Here is an 11,698-nt window from a genome sequence, read left to right on the forward strand (position 1 = left end):
GTCCAGATTTCCACAGGAGTTAATTAGTTTTGTCATTAGTTCTCAAGGGAAGGGAGGAGGTTTACAAGACTGATTTTTGAGTTGCCTTTTGGTATGGGTGTGCACATGCAGCTCTTACCTGTATGTGCCTCCTCTTACATTGGTAAGTGTCCTTTTCTTTATGGGTATTGGCACAACTCAAAACCTTATTGTCCACTTTATTTTTGGGTCAGTATCTTGGTGCTTTCCTCTGTCCCTCAGCCCCCTTTTAAAAGGCTGCATGATTTGATTTCCCTGATACTTATTTAGAATGAAAGGATATTTTAACACCCTGAAAGAGAAGGGGAGCTTATAAGACCCCACCCCTACCTGAGGAGCTAATAACAATTGATGCCTGTTGGGGGAAGGACAGTCAGTTTTCTTTGGGAATATGTCCACTGGGAGGTTACTGATGCTCTTAATGGTCCTACCCATGTGCATACAGGCAGCACTAATTTGACTTAGTGGAATATTTAAAAAGGATAAAAAGGAGGCCTGGATGAAGGGACTAGGAAATGAGGGCAAGCATGATCAAGATACATATTTTGCATATACAAAATTATCCCCTCTCTTCCTCCCTCTCTCCCTTTCTTCCTTTTAGTAAAAAGTATTTGCATTTGTTTTTCTTATGAAGACAACCTGTTAGGTTGTACGTTTGTCATCTAGTGTTTAGGAATCTCTCCTTTACTCAATTTACCTTGAGTTCCTTACTGATACCATGAAAAATTTTTGAGTGTGGTGAGAGAGGGGATTAAGCATAGGTAGCCAGTCCAGCATGATGACTGCTCAGGTGACTCTGGCCTTCTTTGATCTGTTTCTCAGGATTACTATAAGATCATTAAAACACCCATGGATATGGGAACAATAAAGAAGCGCTTGGAAAACAACTATTACTGGAATGCTCAGGAATGTATCCAGGACTTCAACACTATGTTTACAAATTGTTACATCTACAACAAGGTGAGATGTGGCAGGGGGCAGGGGTCCAGCTTGGGAATGAGAGGTAAAGATGGGGCACTTGTCGGGATCCTAGGGGCGGCAGTGTTGCTGGGAGCAGCTGGGCTGTAAGTATGATAGTAAGATACTTGCAGAAGTAGGGTGATGGGACCTGTAATTGTGCCTAGAACAGGGTGTTTCTTTTGTGGGGAGGAGGGTACTATCCTTATTAGCCTGAAGTACCTGCCTCTAGTACTCTGGGGATTTTATTTTAGTTCTTGAGCATGTCTGATAGAGAACATATGAGGACAGACAACACTAGATAGTCCATTGGGATGGTGTAAATTGTTAGATGAAAGAACCTGTGCAACTACAGTCTTGCAGAGGTGCGCTCAAGCACAAACCTTGATGTGAGAATGCACAGTAGGGTTAATTGCAGACCCCCACCTATTCTGTGGGTCACAGTCTCCTGGAACTGTGGACATGGCCATAATATTGAGTGTCCCCCTGGTCTTCTATATAGACCCAAGGGTCACTTCCTAACCCCCTAGCCAAACGTTTCGGCTCGGCTATGCCATGAAGCCAGATCATTTGTTTACAGTTCAGACCACAGATGTGATTAAAGCCAACCCTTTCAAATAGAACGACTCTGGAGGGAGACACTATACAGAACTCAGCTTTTGACCTCTGCTCGTGTAGTGGGTAAAATTGCCCAGAAGAGATGGGTAGGTGAGTTTCTTGAAGTTTACTGTGTTTTGTAAAGCCTTAGTCCTCACTTAGGTGAACAGCAAAATGTACAGACTAGACCCTCAGTTGAGAGCTGAATGGGGACAGCATGTTTTGGACTTGGTGATTAGAGTGGGAATCCATAAAGGCATTGTGATAAAGGCTTCATCTAATCCCACTGAGCTGCCTCTAGGGCATGTTGGGGAGCATTGTTTGAGCCCTAAAAAGCATTCGTCACAAGAAATGCTATGTAATTTATTTCTAGTGAATTCATTTGAGTTGTATTTGAAGAAACCCCAAAGTCAAGGAGTATAGAGATAGACCGGGTTGGTAGGTACATAAGGCACAAAGATGGCTTCTTGGAGCTTAAAACTGAAAGAGAAATACAGTTGGAGAGGTCTTGTTAGGAGTACCTAGTAGCATAGCCTTTATGGCCCCTTGGAATCCAGATTATGGAAGGAGCCTAGATACAATGCTCCATGTGTTGGGGCATGGGGGTGGCCTTGGTGTCCTATCTACAAAGATGGGAAGAGGGGGCCTTCCAGCTCTACCCCACCTGTTTCCTCATCCAGCCTGGAGATGACATCGTCTTAATGGCAGAAGCTCTGGAGAAGCTCTTCTTGCAAAAAATTAATGAACTACCCACAGAAGAAACTGAGATCATGATAGTCCAAACAAAAGGAAGAGGACGAGGGAGGAAAGAAACAGGTAGGGTATTTAAAATAGCAAGTAAATCAGCTGTTTTCTCCCTTATCTTTGCCTATTTTTCAAGTTTAGAAGAATATCAGGGATTACTGGTGACAGGAAGTATTGGAGTGCTGTTTGAACAGGATGGGTTTAGTTTCAGTATTGCCTATGCTTTCAGGGGTCTCACAAATCTGTCTCCCCACAGCAGAAGTCACTGGGCCCTGAGTGGTTGATGGACTTAGGTAATAAAGAAAGCACTGTTTGAATTCTTCACCTTCAGTGTTGTAGATTTTTTTAAACTATTGAGCCCTGCTTTTCCATTTTAGAATAAAGAAATTAACCTGACCAGTGGGTATTGTAACTAGTGTCCTAATCCTAAAATCTTAAGGTTTATCATCTGAATTGCTAGTTATGTTTGCCTCTGATGCAGTCATTTGAAGCCAATAACTTACTCTATTCCTTGTCTGTCTGCACATTCTGCCTCCTCTATCTATGTCTGTGTCCTTTATGATTCTGAGCTGCAAAAAGAGTGATAGTTTTCAGATGACTCCTGGATGTGAGTTTGCTTCTTTGTAGAGATGTTTTTAGCCTGGCCTCCCACCTTGCTCCAAAGTGGCAAAAACACACACTAAATCCAATGTAGCTTTTGAAATAACCAAAGAAAACCAGTCACTCACGTGGATGCTCCCCTTCAACCCCCCCCCCCCCCCCCCCGCTTTTTTCCCTTCTTTCCTCTCCACCCTTTTAGACAGTTCTACGTTAATTCAGACTCTTCGTGTCTCTTGAGTATTGTCATTACAGATGTACACTATGATGCAAAGCCATTCTTTTGGCACATACACATAATAAGTCATATCCCTTCCCCATACATTCAGAGTCTACCCCTCACTTTTTGGGATCAACAGTTAGGATTCTTTGTACACAGGGCAGGCATGAAAATGTCTTCTCTACAGGTACTAGATGAGACCCAGGCTTGGTGACTAGATAAGAAAATTGGGAAACTAAATAGATCTTCCCTTCTTGCTCTTCATATGGTATCTCGACACACTGTTCCAGGGCAGCCATAGCTGCAGAGTGCCTTTTCTTTCCTTTTTCCCTTCCCTTCCCCCACTTTTCCCTTTCTTCCTAAGACAGGGTCTGTATTTATATATCCTGGGTTGGCCCCTAACTCTCAATCCTTTGTACGTTGGCTTCCTCATTGCTGTGATTACAGGCTTTGAAGACTTGCTTTTATAGGGTGTTGGGTTTGTTCTCTTTCCACAGCATCCAATGTGTAGAGGATGTGGTAGTATGGGGTATAGTCCCTAGTCCATCAGCTCACATTTGAGCTGTAGTTACAATCCTTTGTTTTTTATACTGATTTGGTATGCCGTGTATATTTTGTGTTGGGACTTATGGTACAACATCAAGGAAACAACCTGGGTTGTCATGAGAGGCAAAAATTGTGTACTAATCCCAGTGGCTCTGAGAGTTGAGGTCATGCTAGTATCTGAAGAAACCTTGCAAGTTTGGCTGCTAACCTCAACCCTGGGGACACAAGAATACATTTGGTGCACCGTGATGTCTGGAATGTTCGGGATGGTCTTAATCACTAAAGCAAATGTTCCACATAAATGTGTATGGGTCAGCCAGTGTTTGCCAGAATACCCTTTAACCTCCTACTTTCTATGATTGGTAGGGACAGCAAAGCCTGGTGTATCCACGGTACCAAACACAACTCAAGCATCAACTCCTCCGCAGACCCAGACACCTCAGCAGAACCCTCCTCCACCTGTGCAGGCCACAACTCACCCCTTTCCTGCTGTCACCCCAGACCTTATTGTTCAGCCTCCTATCGTGACAGTGGTGCCTCCCCAGCCACTTCAGACGCCTCCACCAGTACCCCCCCAGCCACCACCCCCACCTGCTCCAGCTCCACAGCCTGTTCAGAGTCACCCGCCCATCATTGCAGCCACCCCACAGCCTGTGAAGGTGAGCATCCTAGGCACTGGTGAACTGCTGCCACCAGAGACGGGCTTGAAGGAGACAGGTAGCTTCCTTTAGTTGTTCCTTCTGTGGGCTCTGTGGTATTAAACAGGAAACCTCTTCAGTAGGTTCTGTGGCCCCTACGGGAGCAAATACTCAGTTATGTGCCTTTCTGTTTCTGGCTGGTCCTGTCCCGGCTGTGAAAAACAGTGGTACGACAGGGTCTCCGTGCAATTACTTTAGGGCCTGTTTTGAGTGTTGGGAGCCTAGTCAGGGCTTGGTTTCAGAGGTGATCCTGAAGAGCAACTGTACTGGCCAGAGCCTCTGATTGAGCCTTTTGTGCCTGTGCTCATGGCAGACAAAGAAAGGGGTGAAGAGGAAAGCAGATACCACCACCCCCACCACCATCGACCCCATTCATGAGCCGCCCTCACTGGCCCCAGAGCCCAAGACCTCCAAGCTGGGTCCTCGGCGGGAGAGCAGCAGACCCGTGAAGCCCCCAAAGAAAGATGTACCGGACTCACAGCAGCACCCAGCACCAGAGAAGAGCAGCAAGATCTCTGAGCAACTCAAGTGCTGCAGTGGCATCCTCAAGGAGATGTTTGCCAAGAAACACGCTGCCTATGCCTGGCCCTTCTACAAGCCTGTGGATGTGGAGGCACTGGGTCTGCACGACTACTGTGACATCATTAAACATCCCATGGATATGAGTACAATCAAGGTTAGCCACCAGGCTCCTGGGATGGTGGGCAGAGAAGGATTTTCTCCTAGACTTTGGGTGCTCTGGGTTTAGTGTGATGGGCAAGGCTTTGCTGTCTTCTATGTAGAAGACACAGCACCATCTACCAACATCTTTACCAAAATATTTTTTTCTTCTCTTTTTTCTTTTTGTTTTGTTTTTTTGATTTTTCGAGACAGGGTTTCTCCGTAGCTTTTGGTTCCTGTCCTGGAACTAGCTCTTGTAGACCAGGCTTTTTTCTTTTTAAATAATTGTTATTTTTTCTCTTAGAAGTAGAATAGCATTACTCAAATAGGAAACAATCTTGTGTTCCTTGAACCAAGTTCTGTTCTGTACCTTCAAAACAAGTACATACAAAATCAACTGGATCCAGTCTTTTTAATCTTCTCATCAGCTTTGGCATAATCTCTTCGGGGTTCTGTGCGTTCAATTTCCCTTTAGACCTTAGTGACCTCAGTAGAAAAGCTTGGTGCTAAGAGGTCATGTCCCAGCTCTGTGGCTTGACAGTCTTCTTGTCCCATAGTGAAAATTGGATTGACAATCTATTGTCTGGTCCCTCTCCCCCATACCCTAGCCAGGATTAAACCGAGGACCACTAAGAGGCCACCTTATTTCCACAAACATTACCACGTGGCATTGCACACAACACCCTCCTTTAGAACAGTAACAGGCATGGCTAACTAGGATCCATCTTGTATTTCCAGTCTAAACTAGAGTCCCGTGAGTACAGAGATGCCCAGGAATTTGGTGCTGATGTCCGATTGATGTTCTCCAACTGCTACAAGTACAACCCCCCTGACCATGAAGTGGTAGCCATGGCTCGAAAACTCCAGGTGAGGTTCTGAGAAGGATAGGCCATACCTTACATGGGCCTAGGCAGATCGTAATTCTGTTATTTCACTCATAATATGCTGGGGGACTGGGGAGGAGGTTTGTTTTCTTGTTGTTTGCTTGTTTGCTTCTTTTCTTCTCCTTCCTTTGTTTCTTTTTCTTTTTTGAGACAGGATCTCTCTTACGTAGGCCTGACTGTCCTGGAATTCAATATAGACCAGGCTGACATTGAACTAGCAGCGCGTGCGTGTCATCCCCCCCACCCCCACCCCCCAACAACATATGTAACAATTTAAGTAATGGCATATACACATTTTAAGTCAGGGTTGTTAAAACTAAAATAGGGTGGCTGGTTTTGTTTCCACTGAAAGTCCTTTCTCCCTTCTCCTTCATCTACATTCAGTTGCTCTGGTGTTGTGTTAAAAAAGCATGCGTGTTGTGCCTGGCCCCAGTCTCTTCAAAATAGAAGAGACCTACCTATCTTAAGTGGGCAGGGGCACTCCCAAATGTAGACATTGTACCACATTTGTATTCACATGTGAGCCAGAGCAGTGGCCTATTTTCCCATCAGCTTTGGAAGCCTTCATTTGCTTTTTAGTTGCAAAGTGGCTGTTTGGTCATAGATCCTAATGGATGTAGTTCCCATGCTCTATTCTTAAAGTTGACAGTTCTGAAGAGTACACAAATTGAATTGAATGTATGAACTGCTTCCTCTTTTCTTTTGTTTATGGACAGGGTCTTAAACTATCAGTAATCCTTTTGTATCAGCCTTCCCAGTGCTGGGATTATAGATGTGAGCCACTATAGTTGGCTTTTCTTTCTTCTTCTCTTTCTCTTTCTCCTCAGCAACCTGGAGGAGGCTTTAAGTGGGTTAATGGTGGTTAAAATTGGATAATAAAGGCAATATTTAATCCCTTTATAACCTGCCTTTTACTTACTGTTTTTAATTTTATTTTTATGTATGTGTCTGTGTATGCCATGTATATGGGTACCCACAGAGGCCAGAAGAGGACACCGGATGCCTTGGATTTGGAGTTAAAGGGAATTATGAACTGCCTGACGTGGGTGCTGGGAACTGAACTTGAGACCTGTAAGGTGCAATCTTACTGAGCCATCTCTTCAGCCTCCAGACCTGCCTTTTTTTTTTTTAAAGGAAACATATAAGATCATAATTCCCAGCCATTTCTTCCTTAGTGCATTGGTTGCTATTGCTCTCAGGTCAGTGGTCTGTAGGCTGAGCAACCTGCTGTTAAGAGACACAGGTATTTTGATTGTAGATCTCAGGGTTTCCTTAGGTCTTATAGCAATCTTTAGGTACTTCCAGGCCAGAGATGAGAATTTGCAAAGCTATTGGTGACTCATTGGTCTTTGTCACACAGAGACCATTTCATCCCCAGGATTCCCTGCCTCCCTACTTCTGTTGGCTTCACTACATGCTACTTGATAGCAGTAGCATCTTCTCCTTTCACCAGAATTAAGACTTCAGCCATTTGGCTTCTGGTGATGGGTTGCCTTCGGTGCAGAGAATTTTCAGTTTGGAGGATTGGATTGTTGTTAGTGTTGAACTGGCTCTTAATTCAAATGCATGCTCAGGCTAGAAGGATTTTTGTGTTTTGTTTTGATTTGTTTTACATTTATGTGTATAGGCGTTTTAACTGCATGTCTGTGCAGGCCAGAAGAGGGTAGCAGATTGACTAGTCAGGAGTTGTAAGCTGTCAGTCACCTTGTGGATCCTGGGGACCAAACCTAAATCCTCTGTAAGAACATCCAGTACTTTTAACCACTCAGCTATCTCTCCGGTGCCTGCAAAGTTGTTATCTTTAGTTTTGTTATTTCTGACTTGCACTGGGGTTTAGTGTTTCCTCATCAATTTGGTGCTAATCTGTCATTTACTAGGTTATAGAATACAGGTTTTTTAGTTTTACTATAATTTAAAATTTTTATTTATTAGAGATAGTCTCACTGTATATCTCTGGCTAGCCCTACCTCTACCTTTTTAGTGCTGGGATTAAAGATAATGCTCCACCCTATCTAGGTGACTGCTATTCTTAAACAGGTCCACCAAGTGGCAGTGTGCCTTCAGACTTGGACCTTAAGTCACCTCATCTCCCACACAGTTTCTTGAAGCCAGGGCCAAGATTTGATATCTGTACTGTTTACTTGCCCCCTTTTAGGAAACTGCAAAGCTCAAAAAACTCAAAGCCTAGAAAAATGCTACCTTGAACAACTTCATTTATTTCTTTGGTTTTTTTGAGACAGGGTTTCTTTGTGTAGCTTTGGAGCCTGTCTTGGAATTGATCTGTAGGTCAGGGTAGCCTTGAACTCACTAAGATCTGCTTGCCTCTGCCTCCTGAGTGCTGGGATTAAAGGTGTGCGCCACCTCCCCGCTTTGAACCTTTTTATTAAAGAGGGGAAAGAAAAAGGAATCACTGTATTATCTATCTAGCTTTCCTTTTTGGTTTTTTTTTTAATCTGATTCCCCCCCCCCATCCTGGGACCTTGCCATTACTTCCTTTTTGCAATTTCTACTTCTCTGAAGGGGGCCTTTTTTTTTTTTTTTAAGGACTGTGCGTCTGTCTGTCTGTCTGTGTGCTTATGTACCTGTGTGCCTTTTTTTTTTCTTGGTGAAGTTGTCCAAGTGTGTCATTTTAACTCTCAATTTGATCACCAAGCTATTTGCCACGTATCAGCCTCAAGAGATGAGTTCTTCCTAGGCATTGACTTGATAACAAACTCAACTTAGATGAGATGCCTATTCTCCAGAGGGTCTACTTGAGGCAGGGGTGGAGGTTCTTTGCCAGTGTTTTTGAAAGTAGCATTATCTTTTGCCAGGGGAGTTTTTCTTCTGGAATACAGTTGTGTTTGTAGAATCTTTGTGCTTTGTGTTTTTCTCTAAATGCCCTCATCTTAGAATGCTATAAATGGTTAGAAAGGGGCCCACAAAACTCACTCACCCTTGCTTACCTTTTTAAGAGACACCGAAGGGATGAAACTGGAGAAATGACTAGGTGGTTAAGAGTGCTTTCTGTGCATCATGAGGACTAGAATTTGGATCTCAGAACCCACACAATAAACCAGGCTTCCTGTACATGCTTATAACCCCAATTCTGAGGGGAATGGAGACAGCAGGATAACTAACCCTTGCTAGCTTCTTACCCAAGAAAACATGAGCCCCATGTTCTGAGAAAGACTTTCTTAAGGATATAGGTGAGTGACATAGGAAGACACCTGATGTCCTCTTCTGGTATACGAGTGTGCACACACACTCCCTCTCCATAAGTATATATTCACATAGGCACTTACACTCAAACAAAATTTTTAAAAATGAGTATTGAGATCCACTTTGGTTTCTTAATTAGGTTGTGCTGCAAGCGTAGAATTTACTTGGAAAAGTAATATAGAAAAGGATCCATCCACTTCATTTTTGGGTTTGTACCTACGTCTCTGACTTCTGGATTGGTTCATCTGAGACCATTTGGACAGACAACCTAGCATCTGAATTTGACTGAAAGGACTTTTATGCTTTTGTTTTGTTTATATTAGATGGTTTCTCTTTGTAACCCTGGCTGTCCTGAAACTTGCTTTGTAGACCAAGATGACCACAAACTCAAAGAGCTTCACCCGCCCCCTTTTATCTTTCCATTATGCATCATGTATAGCCTGGGCTAGGTGAGGCTACTTAATATTCTAACATACACACAAAATACTAGACATGGAGTTTTAGGGCAGGTTGCAACTGAACCTACCTTGAGCCCAACAAGAGATCTGATGATTGTTATATTCCCGGTGAGTGCTATTGTTACTGCTCTTGAAACCATTGTCTTCCTGTCACTGCCCCATTACAGCCGTCTATGTTCTCTTCTTGACCTGGGTGTTCTTCTGAGTGAGGTTCCACACATCTTTTTTAGTCCCTCCTAGTTCTTTCTGCTCCCTTGCTGTTTCCTCTTAGTATTGCTTTGTGTTCATTGATGGTCCTGCTTTCCACGGTTCTCTTGGTTCCTTTAAGGTAGGAAGCTCTCAGCAGGGTCGTCTTCCCATAGCTCTGTTTTCCTGATGCTTCTACCTCTAGTAGAGCAGGATTCCTGGGTCCCACAAAAAGAAAAGGATGAGTCATATAACTGAACACGTTTTGGAAGCCAGTAGCTCTATTTCTGTTTTCTCACCTTGACCAGCTTCTTGTCATGTATTACTTGTTATTTGGACAAGTCAGAGCACTTAGAAAATGGAAGGAGCCTCAGAGTGCTGTCTACCCTGATTGTGTCCATAACAGCCAGTTTTGAAAAAAGGGAAATTTCTCTATTGTAAAGGGTATTTCAAGGGCTCGAGAGATGGCTTAGAGGTTAAGAGTACTGGCTGCTCTTCCGGGGATCCTGAGTCCAATTCCCAGCAACCACATGGTAACTCACAACCATCTGTAAAATGATCTGGTGCTCTCCTCTGGCCTCAAGGCATGCATGGAGGCAAAATGTTGTATATATAAGAAATAAAGCTTTAATTAAAAAAAAAAAAGGAAGGGTAGATATAGATACAGCTTTTCCTTGTGTCTTCCCTGTGTGCTGGGAAGGAGAATTGGTCACTTCCCTTATAAAGTCCTGGCACTTCTCATTATATTGCTCTGTTATGCTTGGCTTTAGACCTGGTCTTTTGTTTTTCGTTCTTTTGAGACAGAGTGTCTCTGTACTTTAGAGGCTGCCCTGGAACTCACTATATAGGCCAGGCTGGCCTTGAACCCACAGAGGTCCACCTGTCTTTGCCTACCAAGTTCTGGGGTTAAAGGCACATGCTACCACTGCCCAGCCCTAGGCCCGTCTTAATAGACACCTATGACTCTAGCTACGTGCATGCGTATGTGTCTGTGTCGGGGGTTGGATTTTGGAAATAGGGTTTCTGTGTAGCCCTGACTGTCTTAAAATATACTTTGTAGACCAGACTAGCTTCAAATTTAGAGTAAAAGATTTATGCTACTACCACCGGACTGCTTTTTGAGGGGCCAAAGCCTGTCTGTGTTAAAGATCCTGAGTAGTGGATTGAGCTTCTGCCACATAGCAAGTGTTTTGGGAATAGGAGTCTTAGTTGTTTCAATAAGGGACCTCTGCTTTGGTGTGACACCCCTTTCTTTCCTGGTCTTCTGTCTCGTCCGGTGCTGGTCACCTCCTGTTTTATACATTTTTCCAGGGCTTTGCTCTAATTTATTTTTAATTAAGAAGTCATTGCATGCCTAATACTTGATCAGCTACACTTACACAGAACAGAATGCCAGATAAGACCTTACTACGGGAGGACGCCAAGCTTTGCATAATGGTATTGCAAATGTGAGAAACAGTACCATAGTTACATGGATACCTGCTGTAGAGGCATCTTCTCCTAGATGCCTGTTTATGGAGCTTTCAGGACAGGTGTCTGGAAGGTTGAGTGTGTCCTGAGTTAAAACATTAACTTTAGTACTTAGCCACCACATCTCTCAGCAGCAAATACACAGATGAACGCACATACTTGCTGTGGAATAATCATCCTTTACACTGTGACTATGTCATATGGTTGCCTTAATAAGCAACCAAACTCGTCAGTAGCTGAACAGGATAAAGTTAGGTAGGAAAGCCAAACCGAGAATGATAGGATGAGGAAGTGTGAAGTCACAGGAGTTGCCAGCCAGCCAAAGAAAAAGTCAGACACACAAAATGGGACAGAGATGAAAGCCACGAGTGTAGAGGCAGCACATAGATTAATAGAAATGGGTTAAGTTGTAAGAGCTAGTTAGTAACAAGCCTGAGCTATTGGCTGAGCATTTGTAGTTAA

The 11,698-nt window shown here is 43.6% G+C and overlaps 1 protein-coding gene across 6 annotated transcripts in view; it reads left to right on the plus strand.

Moving 5' to 3' along the window:
* The window catches only part of Brd4 (bromodomain containing 4), a 67,508-nt gene that overhangs the window by 36,280 nt on the left and 19,530 nt on the right, over nucleotides 1–11,698 (plus strand). For all 6 annotated transcript variants that reach the window (XR_005976801.1, XM_041680466.1, XM_041680469.1 and 3 more), the window contains exons 3-7: nucleotides 841–978; nucleotides 2,253–2,388; nucleotides 4,046–4,338; nucleotides 4,691–5,053; nucleotides 5,776–5,904. Coding sequence is in view for 5 of the 6 variants with exons in the window: in XM_041680466.1 (XP_041536400.1) it covers nucleotides 841–978; nucleotides 2,253–2,388; nucleotides 4,046–4,338; nucleotides 4,691–5,053; nucleotides 5,776–5,904 (1,059 nt within the window). In the remaining variant the exon portion in view is untranslated. The remainder of the gene's footprint in view (nucleotides 1–840; nucleotides 979–2,252; nucleotides 2,389–4,045; nucleotides 4,339–4,690; nucleotides 5,054–5,775; nucleotides 5,905–11,698) is intronic.

The sequence above is a fragment of the Microtus oregoni genome, unplaced genomic scaffold, assembly GCF_018167655.1.
Source record: "Microtus oregoni isolate MIOR12 unplaced genomic scaffold, Mior012 000034F_ref0000314, whole genome shotgun sequence".
In the NCBI taxonomy this organism is placed as follows: Eukaryota; Metazoa; Chordata; class Mammalia; order Rodentia; family Cricetidae; genus Microtus; species Microtus oregoni.